Here is a 20,904-nt window from a genome sequence, read left to right as displayed (position 1 = left end):
ACAAGTTAAACAAACCTCTCCCTGGGGTCACACAAGGTCACTCGTCATTTACAGGACTACATTACAACATGGCTGTTTTATAGGAGATCAATTGTACAATTTTTCCATTGGACAGTTGTTTGACATGCATCAAAATTGGATTCCATAACATATATATGATAGGAAGGGGTATTTTTTGAATGTAGACAATGATATATGATGTGTTATTTGCTGGTTGTAGAGGAAGGTGTTATAAAGAGTTGAGGAATTATGGTTCAAATACAATTCCCTAAGAAACTCTTTGAGGATGAGAATCATCAACTTCTAGTCAGAAAAAAATCTAGTTAAAAATCCTTCCTCAATATATGGAGTATCCTCAGCCATATTAAATTCTAAGGGAAGAACTAGAGCCACTAGAACCCATTAGAAGCACTTCACAGACTTTTCCCTTGCATCTACTTGCTATCTTCACCACTTGGCATCACGAGATGCTCCCTGGATATGGTAGGTACCAATTCTCATGAGTGACAATTAGATGAAATTCCCTCTCTCTTTGGAAAGGGAAACAGCTTACATCATTAATTCCAGTTAGTTCACATACCTCCCCAGAGAAAGCCTGTCCATTGAGTAGATGCTCTGACCCCTGGCTATCCTCACTTCCAAAGTGTAACCGGATCTCTTCTAGGCGATGACTGTATGTCATGGGTCCTCCAGATATGTTGACCAAATGTTCCTTGTCAAGTCGGAGGGACACATGCCTCCCTGTGTTGTACATGGTCCCACTGACCTGAAAGAGAATTCACACAAAAAAATAAAGGTAAAGGCCTTTTCCTTCCTATTCCTCTTTTCATAAAATAATCATAAAACTTATTAACCGATTTGGAGCAATACATCTGAAAAAAGGTGCGAAATAATTTACACATGATCCCGGGGGCTGAATTTTGAATAATTCCTTCCTTATCTATTGAATATGAATTCCATACTTGTTTTCAGGGAGCTACTTTCTCCAATGAATTTGATGCTTTAGCTCCTAAACAAGATTTAATGAATATTTAATTCATCAAGCACCTATATGTACAAGGCACATTGCTGGGCACTAGGAATACAGTGCTCAACACAGACCTTGCCTTCAGGGTGTTTGCAATTCAGTGATAGAGAGGAGGAAAAAAACCCCAAATGCCTAAAATACCTAAATGCAAAAGAAAGGTCCAAAGAAAGCACTGTGAGAAATTTTAGGAGGAAGAGATCACTTCTATATGGGGCAGGAAGAGGGAGAAGATAATATTCATGAGAGAAATAGGATTTGAATTGGATTTTGAAGGAAAGGAAGGATTTAAAAATATCATTGGTATCTTTTTTATAACATAATCTTCTACTCCAAATATATCCCTTCCCCTCTCCAACACAAACAATTCCTCTTAATAAAGACTAAAAAAAAAAGAGGGAAAAAAAGCAGTTTTGTAAAACTAACCAAGACACTGAGCAATCCTGAATAGTATAGGTAATATTTCAGGCACATAATTCCCATTTCTAATAAAGGAGGGAAAGAGGTGCATTTTGTCAATTCTTATCTGGGGCCAAGTCTGATAATTTGTAATTACAGAGAATTCACTTCCATTTGTCCTTGTTGTTTGGAAAGAATTTCAACAGGCAGAGACAGAAAGGTTTCATATTCATAGTGGTACATAATTTGGGATTAAAGAAAATGGGGATTTTTAGCAGAAAGAGATAGGAGTATTTTGCAAGTACTTTTCTATGCAAGAAAGTTATGGGATACCACTGCCTCCAAAGTATTGAAAATGAGTACCACACAGAATGCTCCAGTGGTACATTTGGTTTTTTTGTTTGTTTGTTTGTTTGTTTGGTTTTTTTTGCAGGGCAATGGGGGTTAAGTGACTTGCCCAGGGTCACACAGCTAGTAAGTGTCAAGTGTCTGAATCTGGATTTGAACTCAGGTAGTCCTGAATCCAGGGCCAGTGCTTTTATCCACTGCGCCACCTAGCCGCCCCCCAGGGGTACATTTGTGATGTTAAGAAAAAACAAAGAAGGCCTTCTGCACATTAGGTGGACCCACTTTGTGGGTCAGACTTTCAGAAGGACAAAATCAAGAGTTAAACTGGATATCATGGATAAGTTTTGAACTATGCTGTTGGTTTACTTGTACCATCTGCTTCTTCTGTCCCTACCTATAGGTTGTTTAATGGAGTGGGAGAAAGTCATGGCATTGTGCTAATTGGGGTTATTATGGATTCCTGTTATCCACCTGGGCACTCACTAAAGAAAGGCAGTCTTTTTATTTCCCCATTGTTAGTTCCCTATCTAACTGCCCACAGAAACTATTCCAAACCTTCTCATCTTTTTGACCTATCTTCTGCATTTGTCACTGATAATCATTTTCTCCTCTAGGACACTCTTCCCTGAATTTTTGTGATTTTACTCTTTCCTAGTCCTCCTAACTCCAGGACTGCTTCTTCTCAATCTCCTTTGCTGGTTCATAGTCTACCTCATTCCTTTAATGCTATGGATTTTCCCCAAGGTTCTATCCTAGGTTTTTTTCTCTTTCCTCTATATTCTTCCTCAGGAATCCAATCGATGTCTATAGGTTGAATTATCATCTCTCTACAGTAGAGAACTCAAAGATCTATATATCCATTCCTAAGATCTTTCCTAAGCTTCAGTACTGTGGCACTCATTGCTTATTGATAAATTTAAACTGGATATCCAAGAAACATCTCAAACTCATTATATCCAAAGTGGAAACCATTATCTTTTTTACCCAAAAAGAGAGTGGCTGAAGATTGGAGAGAGAGAGGATGAAATTTACTGGAGAAGGCACGAGGTTATAGGATCAAGTGGATATTAAGAGGCTAGTCTTTGTCAAGGAGAAGAGCTTTATCATTATTCAGGACCGGGGTAAAATACAGACTAGGAGATAATGTCAAGAGAAGATACATTTATATGAATTATAAAACACACTTTCTACGAGGTCTGAAGAAGGCCAACATAGAATTACAGAACAGAAAGTGAAGGCACCTTTCAACTTTAGTATTAATAATTTGGTGTGTTTCATCTTATCAAAACTTAGTACTTCTCTTCCTCCTTTTCTTTCTAAGTTCACTCCCATTTTGGCTTTCTGGATTTCCACAAAATGCCTCTGCTGTAGCCTCACTCTGAAACTTCCCTCCATACCTGGGGCCAACTCACCTTGGAACATCCAACAGTCTCTATGTCTTTCTTATCTCACAATATCCCTCCACTATGTAGTTCAGTCATTTCAGTCATGTCTGACTCTTTGTGACCCCATTTGTTTTTTTTTTGGAAGAGATACTAGAATAGTTTGCCACTTTCCTTTCTATTTCATTTTACAGATGAGGAAACTGAGGCAAACAGGGTTAAGTGACTTGCCTAGGGTCACACTGCTGTGTCTGAAGCCAGGTTTGAAATTACAAAGCTGAATTTTCCTGAGTTCAGACCAGACACTCTATCCATTGCTCCACCCAGATGCCCATTCCATTATAGCAGCTCCACTTTTCCACTAGCAAGTTCCTCTATTTGGAACTGGCCAACCTGTATTCCTTTCTCTCCTGTGCTCCTGTCTTTCTAGACTTCAACACCATGCTGCTAAATAGATACCTTCTCTCTTCCTTTCCCCATCCTTCATGCCTTTTGTCTTTTGTTTTTCCTGTACATGTATCTCCATCACTTAGCACAGTGCCTGGAACATAGTAAATACTTAATAAATGCTTGTTCCCTTTATCTGGTGAATAACATGGAAGGAGACATATGATAAGCTTACAATCCCAGGTGATTTCTGAGTGTGATAATAGATGCCCTATGATCTAACATTGCTGCCCCTCAGCTGTCTCCTTCCTTCTCCTCCTATTTCCACATGCCCACTCCCACAATAAGATTCAGAAGATCAGTTAAGGAATGGATAGCTATTGATCTTCTTCTATGTGCTATGTGGGATAAAAGGAAGCAGAAGATGTAGTCCTTGTATAACAGGGATTTGATGCATACAAAGATCATTTAAAATGTAGGTACCTACATGCTGGGGAAATATACAATGACTACTTCTGGAAGCAGGTTTCTGCCATCTCCTAAATGGATGTCTCCATTTTAGAAGTGAAAAGGGGCTTTGATGCCTGCCTAGATCATATAAGATGGAGGCATCTATTCAGAATGTCATCTCTGGGGCAGCTAGGTGGCACAGTGGATAAAGCACTGGCCTTGGATTCAGGAGGACCTGAGTTCAAATCTGGCCTCAGACACTTGACACTTACTAGCTGTGTGACCCTGGGCAAGTCACTTAATCCCCATTGCCTTGCCAAAAAACCAAAACCAACCCAAAACCAAAAACAAAACAAAAGAAACAAACCAAAAACAACCCCTCCCGAATGTCATTTCCTAGAAGCCAGGTCCCCCAGTGTCTCCCCACATGGGTGACTTGAGATTTTCTGTTATAATGTCCCAAGGAGCATTAGAGTCTAAAGCAAAATCTTCAAGAAATTAACCATAATTGGGGGGAATGGGAGGCAGAGTATAGAATTGCCGAATGGTTGAATAAGCCCTAAGGAATCTGAGAATCATCAACTTTTAGAGCTGGAAGAAGCCTGGAGAAACTGACTTTCTCTTCTTTAATATGCTCCATGTTAGCACTGTCATAAGGGAGAAGATTTATAACCTTAGTTTCTTCAAAGCCTTCTGTTTCTGGCACTCAATTGAGTTTTTATGGCTTGTGGTGAATGATCAAATACATTTGCATACATTGACACACAGACAATCTAGAAGCAGCCGAGAGTAAAAAAAAAAACACAACAAAACCAAGAAACCTCTTTGAATCAGCCTAGAGAGGCTAGCTAAAGAACTGGGTTTGGGTGTGTGAAAGCCGGTCTCTGAAATTCAAGAACTTGAGTTTTTTATGCATGGTACAGGGCCCAGCAAAGAAGACCCCTTTAGAAAAGCTGTGTCTTTGTGTCCCAAATGTTTCCACATGTCACCCTCCCCTCCCAAATCTGCCCATGTTAGATGTAGTCCATTGAAGTGCAGCATATGGTGAATTGATATGTTTGGGGTTTATCTCAGTGGTAGGCAAACTACATTCCAAGGATTAAATCCGGCCCACTGCCTACTGGATTTGGCTCCTGGGCTATAGTTTGCTGACCTCTGCTCTATCCAATTGCTTGTTCCCTAACCCTAAAATAAGCTGAGTCTTGATCAGTAAATGATGGACACGCCTCACTTACCTTCTATGCCTTGGTGGAGTTGTTTTTGCTATGCTGTTTGTATGTTCTGTACCTGTTGGTCCTTATAACTAGAAGCTAGGTGGTCCAGTGAATAGAGTGTTGTGCTTGGAGTCAGAAAGACCTAGGTATAAACCTAGCCTCAGATACTTAGTAGCTGTGATACCCTGGACAAGTCACCTAACCCTTCTCAGTCTCAGTTTCCTCATCTGTAAAAAGGGGAACTTACCTCACAGGGTTGTTGTGAAGATCAAATGAGATCATATCTGTAAAGCACTTAGTGCAGTGTGTGACACATAGCAAATGCTTAGTAAATACTTGTTCCTGTTCTCTTCCCTTCCCTTTGGAGATCGTCAAATTCTCATTTTTCATTTGAGGAAACTGAGACACAGGAAGGTTGAGTATCTTGCATAGAAAACATAGGTTATATTAAAATGCAGGACTTGAGTTTGGAATTAGTGCTCTTTCTACTGCAGTAAACCTGTTTCTTTACTTGAGATGCCATCTCTACTTTTCTCTACCTATCTGATTTTTGACAATTTCCCAGCACTAGCCTATAGTCCCAACTGTTCCAAGAGGCCTTCCCAAACCATTTCAATCCTTATTTACCTCTGAGTGCTTAAAGTCTGAGTCAAATTAGTGCCTGACATGTACTGCCATGCATTTTTAGGGATCTTTTTCTATAGAGACTATACATTCCTTATGGTCAAGGGCCTGATCTTATAGTTCCCTTTGTCTCCTACAACTGTAGTGTCCAACTTTTTGAGACCCTAATTGTGGTTTCCTTGGCAAAGATACTGGAGCAGGTTTCTATTTCCTTCTCTAGCTCATTTTATGGAAGAGAAAACTGAGGCAAAGTTAAGTGACTTGCCCAGGGTCACACAGCTAGTAAATGTCTGAGGCTGGATTTGAACTCAGGAAGATGAGTCTTCTTGATTCAAAGCCCAGTGCTCTATCTACTGTGCCACCTTGCTGCCCCTTGTACTTGCCTTGGGAGGCAAGGTGACTTAGAAAACCATATGTTAATATTATCTATGTTGTATTATATTAATTCACTTTGTTAAACATTTCCCAATTGTATTTTAATCTGGTTCAGGTAGCACTGGTGAGTTTTGCAGACCAGTGTGTTTGACACCTCTGTGGTACTGCACCAAATCAAATGAATTGTACAAAGTAGGTATTCAATAAATATTTGCCTAGTGGTATCTTGATGATTAGGGTCAGGTGATGGTGTTAGGGCAGGGATTACAACCCAGTTGTCCTCTGTTGCCAAAATAATACAATGAATGCTAATCATCTGATAGGTGACGACTCTGTGTCATGAAGACACTATTGCCCTTCATATCCCAAAGCACTTCAGATGTTAAGAAGCAGCTCCTGAAATTTTGAAGATGGGGAAACAGAAAAAAAAGGAAACTGATGGAAACTCCAGTATGCTATTGCTCAATGCTTCTCCATATGTCAATCTGACCCCATGGCTCCCTTTCTCTTAACTTGGTGCCAACATGAAATGATCTGAGTGGAGAGAAAAAGCAACGGGGAGGACAGCCTTACTTTCACCATTTGACTTTTGCTGCTTAACAATTAAAGACGGTCCTCCCTGAACCTCCCCTGAAACTGAAATAACATTAATTTGTATTAATCAGAAGAAGACGTGTAGCCAGGGTATGCTTTGTTGCACTTTAATTTAAAAGTAGAAGCTTGACAACATTATGTATGATATCTAGCCGTACATCTGCACTGTAGTAATTAACATTGCAGCAGTGTCATTTTATCTGTAATGCTAATTACTGTGTTTCAAATGAACTACTTTGGTGCATAGCATGTTGGGAAAAAAGGGTATTGTTCAGGCTGGGAGAATGGACGAGGGCAGGGGGCAGGATGTGCAAGCCTGCCTTTTTTTGCACTGGATGCAAATCTCCATCTTGCTTTGTTTTAAACTCAAAATGAGGAGAAAAAAACACTTTAGCAAACTGACATGTTCTGTCAGTTGTCCCAACAATGCAGGAAATGCAAAATCTGTTTGTTTCTGATTAAAGACATAGTGGGAATTTTAATTTCTTTTCAACCAGAGGCGTAGCCAAGAAATGAACAAATGGTAAGCTTCTTCTCTCAGGGAGCAAAGTGCTTGTATTGCAATACCTAGCTGCAATGCTTTAAGCCCTACAGATAACCTAGAGAAAACTGAGGGGGATTAGGGGGACAAGGAATGGTGTCACTCAAGTATTTTGTGTTCTGGATTCCCCACTCCCTCCCCCCACTTTTAATAATTATTTAACTTGGGAGAGGGTTGTTGATACAAAGGAGAGAATATGGCCATAAGTGTTCAATTAAACACACTGAGGGTTTTACTTTGCAAAATAATGTTTGCCAAGAATTGTATATAGATAATTTTTTAAAAAAGAAAGTGGACCAAAGTTGGAGAGTTCACTATTCAAAGCAGAAGTTTTCAACCTGGAACTGATGGATCCTTTGGTGGGCAGGTTTTTGGGAATCCAAGAACTTGGATGAGAAAGATTCCTTTATATTTTCAATAACCTTTAACTGAAATTTACCATTTCCTTAAATTATGAGTGTAGGCAACAAGTATTATTTCTATAGTTTTCACCAGACTACCCAATGGGTCCCCCACACACACACTAAGAACCTCTGATTAAAAAAAATCCATGGTAAATTCTTTGATATATCAAATAATGATGATACCCTCCTATTTGTTAATTTTGCTATTTTGTGAATTTGAATTTTCAGATACAGCAAACTCTGTGCTATACAGCATTTTATTAACTTAAACTCTTTAATGGACACATCTGTTATACAAATTATTTTTATTGTAATTTAATTGTTTGAAAATGGATAATTCATGTATGGTATAACTATTCAATATTTGAGTAATCAATTCCTGACCTATGGCACTTGGTGGATGGATTGAGGCACAGCTCTATCATTATATGATTTTTTTACCCTAATTCTTATTCTTTTATACTCTTCCCCAGGCCCTTCCCCCCACTTTGATGAAACATTCTGTAAATGTCGCTTAAGCACATATCAACATTATAGGTCTAAGTGGCCACATTTAAAATGAGGTTGAAGACCACATGTGGTTCATGCCTTGTGTGGAATTCTGGGTACCACACCTCAACAAGATCATTGACAAACTTTTCCCTAGAGGAGGGAAACCAGAATGATGAGAAGGAAGTCTGGAGGCCATGACAATTGAAAGAATGAAAGACATGTCTTAGGAGAACATGATAGCTGTTTTCATGTATTTTAAGGGCTGTCATATAGAAGAAAGAGCTGACTTTCTTTGCTTTGCCTCAGAGGGCCAAACTGGGAGCAAAGGGTGGAAGTTCTTCCACCTCTTAGAAAGGGAAAGAAAATGATCTTCACACATAGTTGACATAAATGTTAACATTTTTTGTTGTTTTACCATGATAAAATATTAAATATTTATTTGAGGCTTAAAAAGAGAGAAGAGGAGATAATCATGTCAATTAATTATTTTCTAACAGTTCCAGAGTTCTCTAAAACTAGAATGGGCTACTTCAGGAAAAAAATTGGGGGTCCTCCATCAAGCAGAGACTGCATGACCAATTGTCAGAGGTGTTGAAGAGGGGATTCTTATTCAGCTATGAGTTAGACTAGATGGCTCTGAGATCCCTTTGAAATCTATGGCTATACCTACCTTGTAATGGATATAAACTTAAGATGCTAGATAATGTAGTGTTAGATAGCATTCTCTACAACATTCACCATAGTGCCAGACACACAGTAGTCCCTTAAGAAATACTTGTTGATCACTTGAGAAATTGAGTGATGGATTAATTATGTAAGGCAGTTGGTTCTTGACCAGTCCCCTAGCTCAGAAAGCCCATAACAACAAGGTTTTAATAAAGAATTAAACTGATTTTTAAAAATTGGCTACTGTGAGCCAGATGACATCTTTATGAAGTAAAACAAGTCTCTTGAATAAATTAAAATGAGCCACTTCATTGGATGAGTAAAAATTGGACATGCCTTTGTAGGGTTTTCAATTGTTATGGCTTAGATAAGTTAGTCAGTCCTGAAAAAGAGGAAGCTGGCTATGAAAGAAAAAAATTACTCTTGGAAGTAGGAGAGAATTTCTCTTTTATCACCCTCCCCATCAACCAGGTCACTTTGGATTTACTTGACCAGTAGGAGACACTGAATTCATCAGAGAGAAGAAGACATATATTACATTCACACATGTATAGAGTGGTGCAGTCACTTGAAGGAGAAAATAGGAATAGCATCTCTGGGAGAAAAAAAAATATATCTGGATAAAGGTTTGAGCCAAGCTGAGTAATTTACCAAACAGAAATGCTGTGCCCAGAAAGAAACTTTCATAGGACACAAGTGACTGCATCCTGATAGCAACGAACTTGTGAGTTGGCTTGGTCACACATGCTCTACATGTGTCTATCTCAATACAAATTTATATCTACACTTCCCATCAATGTTGTATATATTTGTAGGAAAGTGGATTCCAGGATTCTGGGGATAATGTTCTGTAGTTACTGTTCTTATGACATCATCTTGGAGAAGAGTAAATTATATCAATTGACTGACTGTTACGGGTAAGGACACTAGGAGGGGATGTATGACCAAGGATGCAGTCACACAGAATTACCCCTGGAATCTGAGGTCACAGACACTTTCTTGGAAATCCAACTCTTTAGTGTTAGTGCAAGTTGGGCAGTTAGTCCAGAGTGGTGCTAAAATGAAATGATAGAGATATTCTCATAGGTTTTGCAGGAATGTGTCATATTAATTAAAAATTTGGGATTCCTAAATTATTCATACTTGGCAATAATGAATTTATATTGTGTATCAAAGAAGAAAAGCAACCTAATAAAAACTGGGGCATATCTTTTTTTTTTTAAATGATTTCACAAAATGAAACTAATGACAATCACTTGACTTAATGGAGTTAGCAAGTGTCTGTTCAACATTTATTTCTGCAGAGCAAACTTGAATGAACATTAGGTTCAGAAATTTGAAATATTCAATAACTAGTTACTTGCTTGACTTGATGCAAAGTGTCTATTAGGTTGCTGTTTTTTTCTCTTTCAAGGTAGTGCAATTCAAATATATTCCAATATATCTTAGAAATAATTAGTTCCCTATAGCTTAAGTGGAAAAGTGAAAATATGAGAGGCTGAGAAAGAACTAGAATTCCATCTGTTTTAAAAGAAGAAACAGCTGATTTGCTTTTCTATGCAGATAACTCCCAAATCTATATTCCCAGCTCCAATCACTCTCTTATACTCCAATACCATGTCACAAATTGCCTACTAGGATATCAAGTTCAACATATGCAAAGGGGAACTCTGTATCTTTCTTTGCTCTTCTCTTCACCTAAGATTGCTTATGTCTGTTGAGGGCACCACCATCTTTCCAGACATCCTCAAAGTTATCCTTATGTCTTCTCTCTCCCTTGATAGCTATATTCAATCATTTGACAAGTCTTGTCAATTCTATTCCCATGACATTCTTAGAATCTATCCTCTTCTCTCATCCATAAGGTCGAGTGGTGACTTGAGTTCAGTCAGTCGGTCAGTCAGTCAATCAATCAATCAATAAGCATTTATTCATTCTTTGCATTTGTATTCCTGGTTCCTAATAGAGGGAAAATAATGATAATAATAGCAAGTTCCTAGCATGTACTAGGTACTTAATAAGTTTTTCTTGATAGATTAAGCACCTACTAAGTGATTGGCCCTGCTCAGTCTTAACTCCAGAAACACAGGCTTTTGTAACAGCTTCCTAATTGCTCTCTTTCCTTCCAAGCTCTCCCCCCTCCAATTTATTTTCCACAAAGCTGACAAAATAGTAAAGCTCTAACCATGTTACATTGAAGAGCCATCAGTTATTTCTTATTGCCTTCAAGATAAAATACAAGTTTCTCCATTTGGCATATAAAGCCCTTTACAGACTAATTCCAAACTATCTTTCCAGATTTATTTCATATTACTCCCTTTCATGTATTCTACATTGCAGCCAAACTGGCCTATATGTTCTTCCCTGGCACTCCATCTCCTACCTCCATGCCCTTGCAAGGGACACCCCCCCCATGTTTGAAATGTAATTTCTCTCTAACACCTCTTAAAACCATTAGCTTTCTTGCAAGGCTCAGATCAGGCATCATCACCTCCTATGGGAAGCTGTTCCTGATATCTTGGTTGTTAGTTCTCTCTGCCTCCTCAGATCGTACTTTATTTATTTATCTGAATAAATATTTTATATCTCCATACTATAAGGTAAGCTCCTTGAAAGCAGAGACTGCTTTCCATTTTGTCTTGACAACTTCAGCACCCAACATACTGTCATACACAAAGTCATAGGTGCTTAACAAATGCCTGTTGAAAAAATGAATGAATGGATGGATGGATGAATCTGATGCCATTAAATCATTTGCTCATTAATTGACCTGGACTATTACAAGGGGAAAAAAAACTTTCAAAAAAACTAATCTTCTCCTTATAAGTTTCTTTTACACTTTACTAAAGCTTCATCAGCATCAGACAGATGCCCTAATATCTTCATGCCAAGTGGATTTGTTTTTCTGCTCCTGCTGTTTAGAAGGAGCTCCAGGTAGTGCTGTTGTAGCCACATAGCATTTTGTAGCCCTGAGAGGTGTGTTCCATATTGCAGATTAAAATAGTGGGATTGGCCAGACACCCTGGCATGTAAATCATGTCCTTTCCTTCCAGGTGGAATTTTCTATTTTATATCTCAGACTTCTGGGTTCTGTAACAGGTTTGTTTTACAATGATATTAGCGAACTTAAGATGGTCGGGACATTTGACACTCTCCTGAAGGATACCTTCCATTTCTGGGTTTTTGTGACATTATTATTTCCTAGTTCCATTCCTACCTGTCTGACCACTCCTTCTTAGTATACTTTGCTGATTCAGCACATATATCTTGGCCTCTAGTTGTAGATAAGTGTCCAAGGTTTTCTTCTAAGTTTTTTTTCTTTCCTGTCTCTAAATTCTCATGGTAACCTCATCAACTCCTATGGGTTTGACTATCTTCTTTCAAGGTGATTCATCTATCTAATCTATCATTTATCTGTCTGTCTATTATCTATCGATCTAATCTACCATTCATCTATCTATATATCATCTATCTCTCTATCTATCTCTGTTATATCTATCTACCATCATCTATCTATCTATCCATCTATGCATATACACAATAGTCATATATACACATGCATCTTTGTACAAATATACATGTATGCACACACATGTGTATACACACATACATATCTGTGTATGTATGCATCACCAAAAATAAGATTGGCTTCACCTTAACAGAATGGAGCTCCAGGTAGTGCTGTTGTAGCCACATAGCATTTTGTAGCCCTGAGAGGTGTATTCCATATTGCACTTCTTTACCTTACATACTACATGGGGAAATGATGATGAATATGTATTCTTTGCCAATTGTCCTAGATACAAAAGTTACTTAGTTATAGCTCTTGTTGTTGTTTAGTTGTTTCAGTTTTGTCTGACTCGTTGGGACTGCATTTGGAGGTTTTTTGGCAAAGATACTGGAGCGGTTTGCCATTTCCTTCTCCAGTATGTCTCTGTTTTATAGACAAGTAACTGAGGCAAATATCACATAAATGACTTGCCCAGGGTCAGACAGCTAAAGTGTCTGAGGCTAGATTTGCACTCAGGTCTTCTTGACTCCAGGCCCAGTGCTCTATCCACTGCACCGCTTAGCGGCACCCAGTTATAGCTCTGCACAATGGAAAATTAAAGGAAAATTAGTCTATAGAATAATTAGATATCCAAACCTTAAGACATTCTACCCATTTTCCTAATGAAAAGGATAAAAAAATCAACGTGACCCTAACAGATCGGCTTGTTGGACCAAGGTTTTATGTTTACCTCATGATGAATATGTTTGTGCTCATTATCTTTGTTACATCTCTCCATCTTCCTGCTTGTACTAGTCCCATTAGGGCAAGTAGAATCTGATGTCGGCTGATAGTGGAGCCAGACATGGTTTCAGCTACTCAAAGAAATGAAGAGCAAAGAAAGGAAATGAAAATGTCTTTGGAGACAATACCCTCTGTTTCGGGACTCAGGAAAAACAAGGTGGCCAAGCAGTGCATAAAGATAAGGGGTTGACAAATAAGAATGGGAGGGGTTAAAGTATATCACAGAAAATGCTGTAAAAACAAACTTTGCTGCTCCTTCATAAGGAATTGTTTGAATAAAAAGTATTGGGCTAATGATTGTGATTTGAAGAATGCATTTCTAGTATAAGATAGGAAATGTGCTTATTGTTGAAATGTAACTCAGCTAGATGATGCAGTGGATAGAGCGCTGGGCCTGGAGTCAGGAAGATCTGAGTTCAAATCTGAACTCAGACACTTTTTTAGCTATGTGACCCTGGGCAAGTCACTTAACCTATATTTTCCTCAATTCCTCACCTGTAAAATGTTTGGTTGGTTGTCCTTTTTTCTCAAAGAAAACCAAATGACACCAGAATGGGACACATTCTCCAGTAGAAGGAAATGGCAAACCACTTCAGTATCTTTGCCAATAAAACTCCATAGACAATGTCCATGTGGTCATGTAGAGTTGGACACAACTGAACAACAACAAACTCATTTTTTCCTTCCCTATCTAAGGGGTAGTTGGTTCCCTTGGATCTTAATGGATCTAATTGTATCAGTTAGCTCTCTAAAACTCATATAGAATCAAGTATTGTCCAGACTGTGATCAAGAGAGTAGTAAGGGAGATTAGGCTAATTGCCTCAGGTCCTGTCTTTTAGATAGTTTCTGCCTAGACCTGGGAGCCAAGCAGCTATAGCAGTGACTCAGGGAAGCAGTTTCTAACAGGAGAAGGAGGTGCCTTACTCTCTGCATTTTGTATTTCCTATTAGATCATGAGCTTTTTGAGGGCAGGGGTCATGATTACTAAAAGCTTAACATAGGGTCTGCTATATAAGATTCAATAAAAAACATTTGTTGACTGACTGACTGACTGTTGGCTTCATTGATTGGTGCTAGAAAATACATGAGATTGCCTATTCCTTCTATATTCCTCTGTGACACCTCCCCACCCCCACTTTCTTTTTGGTGACCTCTTTTCTTCTTCAGGGCTGCTGTAAATGTTTATTTAAATTTGATTTTGTCTATTTAAGGTTACAAGATTATAATATTATATAACAAGGTTATAATGCAATATAATGTATTATAATATAATATGATGTATGAGGAACTTTGGACAGTATGATATAGGAGAAGGAATGCTGGGTTTGGAATGTTGAGACTTGGGTTCAAACCTTGACCCTCTCATTTATTATCTCTGTGACCTACATCTAGCCAGTTATCATCTTGGGATATCAGCTTCCTAAACTAGAAACTTAAGAAGTTGGACTAGATGACTTCTGAGGTTTCTTCCAGAGCTAAACCTAAAGTGATGGCTTCATCAGTCACTGTTGTCACTTATGTGCTATAGAATCCTGGGCAAGTTGCTGGGATTTACCTATTACAAGTCTGAGAGAGAGTCACATATTAGGGAGATAGCAAATAGTAGGATTGTCCCCCAAGGTTGATAATCCTCTATTATCCCAGTGAAAGTCCAGGTACCACTCTTAGGAAGGGTCCTAGTGACAAAAACAGAGATTTAGGAAGAAAAACTGGGTCACTTGATGTCCCTCAGACTGTAAATGTAGGGGCTACTCATAGGCTTGATCCCACTCTGATTACATGGGAGCTGTGATCATATTCTTTCTTTCTTTCTTTTTTTTTTTTTTTTTTGCAGGGCAATGAGGTTAAGTGACTTGGCCAGGGTCATACAGCTAGTAAGTGTCAAGTGTCTGAGCCTAGATTTGAACTCAGGTCCTCCTGACTTCAGGGCCAGTGCTCTATCCACTGTGCCACCTAGCTGCCCCCAATCAGATTCATTTCTAACCCAGGCTGGTCTGACTCTCCTTGGACATCTTGGTGATCCCTCCTCCATATCTTGCCCCTCCTGGGAGCTCACCATAAAAATGCTAAGTTTAGTGCAGACATCAGCATAGTTCACCACAGCTCAGAACTCTTGAGCTCAAAATTGCCTTTGCCCTCGCCTCCCCAGCTTCCCCAGTTTCTGGAGCGACAGGCATGTGTCATCATTCCTGGCTAAAAATTAGCTTTTAAAAGAACATACATATACATTGGGAAATACAATGATTTGTCCTCAAGATGGAGCTTCACCCTAAACTGTGAGAATTCAAGGTTACCATGTCTTAATTAAAATACTAAAACATGCTTTAAAAAGGTTATTTCTAGCTTAATGTCATTTAATTCAATTCGTGATTCACAGAGCTTTAGGCAAATAACTCCAATCTCTAGTTATTACATCTCCAAAGAAAATGCCTTTTAGGGAGAACATATGGAGCACAACGACATAGGGGTACTAACAGGATATATATTACATTTTAACTTCTATCACTTGTAGATGAAACCGGGTCCCATTGTTTGTAAGTCAGAAGCCCATATGCCAGTTATATACATAAATCAGAAATATTGAACATTCAGGGAAATAATAAAATCATTGGTCCTTGGTGCTTCAGTGCCTGATTATTGAGTATTTAGCTCCCCAGATGTATGAAACTCTTTATAGCACATGCCTATAGTAGACTTTCATGCCTTCTGCAAGCTTCCATTCTAAAGTAGGCGAGCTGACTCAATGCCAGGCTCTATAGAAGGGGAATTAGGATTAGCAAATTAATTTCTAAGGGTCCCTCTTAGCCTGCCACTGTCAATGTTATTAATTTGTTTCCTTTAATTCAACAAACATTTATTAAGGAGCAATTATGTGCAAGGCACTTTGGTAAAGACTGAAGGGAAACAATGGGGAAAAAGATTTGCTCCATTTTTTTTTCTTAGTGATTATGTAGGCATGTACTTTTAGCTGCCACAGTTGCTGTTGGGGACAGAGAGGAAGAGAAATCCTATTTCCCCCTTCCCCCCTCCCCATGTTGCTGAAGATCTAATGGAGAACTAGTTTTGGCTGTGTTCCAACAAAGAGACATGATGCTACCTCTCCTTCTTCCCTGTGGGTCATAGAATGAGTGACTCTTCTTGGCTTAGCCATCAACTCTCTTTGACACAGCCTCTCCATCACAGGGACCAAGGAGCCACCAGAAACCTCTAGTTGTATGTGGCATTTCATTTAACAAGGGGGCAGAATAAATGTGTTCCTCCTCATGAAGCTAAGTTATACATTCTTAGCTCCAAAGGACATCCTCCAATCCAACTCCTCTCCACCCTTTATGCTTACAATACAATAGGCAAGATAAGGTGTATATACAAATGAATATAAATTTGTGGAGAATTGCTATAAGAGAATTGAGAGGAAGGAGTGATCATTTTGGGATAGGGGAGGTTTCATGTTACCAACTTTTCAAAACCATTATTGCCCATTAGTAACTATGCTTGACAGTTTTCACCATTTGATTTTCATGGGACAGGCATGTGTGTGTGTGTGTGTGTGTGTGTGTGTGTGTGTGTGTGTGTGTGTGTGTGTGTGTTTCTTTTTGGTGAGGCAATTGGGGTTAAGTGACTTGCCCAGGGTCACACAGCTAGTAAGTGTCAAGTGTCTGAGGCCAGATTTGAACTCAGGTCCTCCTGAATCCAGGGCCGGTGTTCTATCCACTGTGCCACCTAGCTGCCCCCCTGGCTTGTGTTTAAAAATTAGATGTGGGTGCAATCAACATTTCCTGTTTACCATCAGGTCTTGGTATTCTTTTATTTTCAGGGCAATGAGGGTTGAGTGACTTGCTCAGGGTCACACAGCTACTAAGTGACAAGTATCTGAGTCTGGATTTGAACTCAGGTCCTCCTGAATCCAGGGCTGATGCTTTATCCACTGCTCCACCTAGCTCCCCCAGCATCAGGTCTTAATGTAGTTTCTTGCTCATAATTGAAGGAGAAGTAGAACTCAACTAGTGAAGTGAATTTAGCAATCATTGCTTCCCCTTCCCTTCCATCCCCTGCTGGAGGATGCATTAGATGATTTTTATACTTTGTTGCTGTTGTTCAGTCCTGTCTGAATCTTCATTACCCTATTTGGGGTTTTCTTGGCAAAGATGTTTGCTTGCTTTGACATTTCCTTTTCCAGTTCATATTATAGATGAGGAAACAGAGGCAAACAGAAGTTAATTGACTTGCCCAGGGTCACACAGTTAGTGTCTGAGGCAGGATTTGAACTCAGGAAGATGAGTCTTCCTGATTCCAAACCCAGTGCTCTATTTACTGCACCACCTAGCTGCCCTTTTTATACTTTGGGTATGAATAAAAAATTGAAGAGACTTTAAAAAGTGGCTTATGGGAAATTGTGCAATTTTTTTCACCATCCTCTAGAGCTTAAGGAAAATTAGATTTAAAATGAGAAGAGGTAGGTTTGCACCCTAGCTCTACCACTTACTAACTGTGTGACCTTAGGCAAGTATTTGCTCTTTCTGCCCTCACCTGTATAGTGAAGGGGTGGGAATAGATAATCTCTGAGATCTATGCCTGCTTTGGATCCATACTCCTATGATCCTTTGCATAAGACAATTTATTACACAAACTCTTCACAATCATGTATCTAATCGTTTTAAAGGTTAATTAGGCATAATGCAAATTTGAATTCTATTTTACTATCATAATTCTGTTTATATTTTTCTGTGCCATAAAAGACTTCATGGAATCTCAGAATTTCAGAGTTGGAAGAGAGTCCCAACTCTGAAATATTATGTCTTATTATCTTATTGACTGTTAGCTAGTGCAACCCACACCTGAAGAAGAATTTTCTCTAAAACATTCCTGATAAATAGTTATCCAGCCTTTGCTTGAGAATCTCCAACAGAGGGGACATCTATGTTCAGAGTTCCAATTTTTTTAAAATTTTTAAATTATTATTTATTTTTTTTAGTGAGGCAATTGGGGTTAAGTGTCTTGCCCAGGGTCACACAGCTAGTAAATGTTAAGTGTCTGAGGCTGGATTTGAACTCAGGTACTCCTGACTCCAGGGCCAGTGCTCTATCTACTGTGCCACCTAGCTGCCCTGAGTTCCAATTCTTAATACACTTTTCCTTATAATTTGCCTCTTGGCAAAATCTATGTGGAGTTCTGCCCTCACAGGCTAAGTAGAACATGATTGATTCCATGTCCACGTGACAATGTCTTCAAATACTTGAAGACAACTATTATATCCCTGATAAGTCTTTTTCTAAGCTAAACATTCCCAGTTCCTACAACTGTTTATCCTATGGCATCCTGGTTCCTTAGGGCAGCTAGGTGGTGCAATGGATAGAGCACTGGGCTTGGACTCAGGAAGACTCACTTTACTGAGTTCAAATCTGGCTTCAGACATTTAAGAGCTGTGTGAGCCTGAGCAAGTCACTTAACCCTGTTTGTCTTAGTTTCCTCATTTGTAAAATGAACTGAAGAAGGAAGCAGCAAACCATTCCAGTATCTCTGGCAAGAAAACTGCAAATGGGGTCATGAAGAATTGGACACAATTGTATAACAACAAAAACCCTAGTTCTTTTCCTCTGGGTGCTCTTTAGATTTTGATAATCTTTTCTAGAACATAGTGTCCAGAAGCAAATACAACCCTACCTCCTCTCTAGACCTAACTATTCTTCTACTTTTAGCACACTGATAGCATTTGTTTTCTTGGCTGCCAGATCAGAACTATTAAGTCATACTGAGCATGCAATCCCTAACCGCCTAGGGGTTTTTTGAACAAACTGCTATCTTTTTTTTAAGCCTAACCATCTTGTGCTCATGAAGTTGACTTTTCGAACCTAAGTGCAATATGGATTTTTTTGCTTATCTTACATTGTTCAATCAAGCACACTGAACATGCTTTTCTTAGGCTCAATGTCTGTTCCCATCTACCATAAATACCAATTCTGCAATGTTTTTCCATTCTGTGTTTCCTATTTCATGTCAGGCCACCCCTTTCAGAAGGATTGTTGGCCTCAGAGACATCCGTAGGGGCCATGAGGCTGGAGCAAACAATACTAAGTAAGATGTTCCATACCCGAGTGCCTAAGTATATGACTACTTCCTTTCTTCAGACATGCTTTATTTTAGTGAAATCAGTGTAAAATGAAAAGCATGTATGGTGTGAATTAGGTAACTAAGTCATTAAAATATACAAGTTAAGGCAAAAGTACAAGGAAAAATTCTCACCTATTTCTCCTTGTGAGGGAGGTAGAGGTTTGTGGGTTGATTACATTATATGAACCATATATATACATATACACACACACACACACACACACACATACATATATATATAGTAGCACCAACTGGAAAAAATTTCCTTCTATCATCCTGATGCTCACTGCCTAACAAATACATAGTTATTGCAGGGTGTCACCCTTTCTCCCTAAAGATCGGGACCAAAGGCATTTGCTCCTAGGATGGTTCTCTCCTGAGATCTTTAATTTTGCCTCCGTAGCTCAGCTGTTTGACATACTGGCTTGTCTACCATCCTAGTTTTAGTGGCATGGTGGTCATAGGGTTAGGACTTTATTTCCCACAATGCTTTGGGCAGAGAACATCTTTTCTCAGCTGTTAACATCGACAGAGGCACATGAAAAGTATGACTCATTTTATTCAATTCATTCACAGTGTAAGGTCTGTTGTTCCTTAAAGACTATTTTCATATGGAACAGTTCAATAATGTAAAGGGTGTGTGTGTGTGTGTGTGTGTGAAATTATCAAAGGATATAAGGTTTTTTTTTACTGTGATGAGTGGAAAAACCCTGTTTTAGTAAAAATGAATATGTTGTCATTTACCACTTTTAGTCAGTAAAGCATTTATTGAATGCTTATCACTGCACACTAAGCTGTGAAATAAATAATAGCTAACATTTATATAGCGCTTACTATGTGCCAGGAACTACGCTAAGCACTTTATAATTATTATCTCATTTGATCCTCACAACGCTAAGAGGTAGGTGCTATTATTATACCCGTTTTTACAAACACTAGATTACTATGGTCATTTACTCTTCAGACAATTTTGTTATTATTTTTTCTAGACTCTATAACATAGTTTTTTGGTAGTTTGATTCATATGATACTGAGTAAGTAAATTGATTTAGGAGGCAGAATGATCATTTTTATCACATTTCCTTGGCCTACTCATGAGCAATTGATATTTTCCAATTGCTGTATCCCCATTTTTACAGAGGAGGAAGCTGAGGCAGAGATTAATTGACCTTCCCAGGGTCACACCTTACCCTAATTTCAAAGTAGGGATATGGGGAGAGGGAAGAATGAAGAGGGGAGAGCACCAAGAGTAGAAAAAGGTAATTTATTAAGTACTTACTATATGCTAGACACAGTGCTAAGAAGCAGGAATACTAATTCAAACAAGGAGAAAGGCAATTCCTGCCCTCAAGATGCTTATATCCTAATGCATAAAAATGTAATGTCAAAAAGCTCCAAAGGGAGTGGTCGAGTCATGGAGATCAAGAGAAGTCAGAAGAGTAAGGAAAATGGAGCTGGGAGTGGAGAGGAGTGAGCATGACTGGTCTGGGCACTTTTTCAAAAGAAATCTTATTGGAAGAATTTACCAAACTGAGGATAGGAGGCTGCATGCAAGAATGGGATGATGGGAGGTGGGATTACATGTGTGCAGCCACTTTTAC

At 38.8% G+C, this 20,904-nt stretch overlaps 1 protein-coding gene across 2 annotated transcripts in view; it reads right to left on the bottom strand.

Annotated features, from left to right (window-relative positions):
• CA10 (carbonic anhydrase 10) overlaps positions 1-20,904 on the bottom strand; it is a 715,328-nt gene that overhangs the window by 164,587 nt on the left and 529,837 nt on the right. For both annotated transcript variants that reach the window (XM_043963595.1, XM_043963596.1), the window contains exon 4: positions 581-766. In XM_043963595.1, coding sequence (XP_043819530.1) covers positions 581-766 — 186 coding nt within the window. The remainder of the gene's footprint in view (positions 1-580; positions 767-20,904) is intronic.

Source organism: Dromiciops gliroides, chromosome 4 (assembly GCF_019393635.1).
Source record: "Dromiciops gliroides isolate mDroGli1 chromosome 4, mDroGli1.pri, whole genome shotgun sequence".
NCBI classification, from domain to species: domain Eukaryota; kingdom Metazoa; phylum Chordata; class Mammalia; order Microbiotheria; family Microbiotheriidae; genus Dromiciops; species Dromiciops gliroides.
The sequence above is the reverse complement of the archived record's forward strand: the minus strand, read 5'-3'. Positions and strand labels throughout refer to the sequence as shown.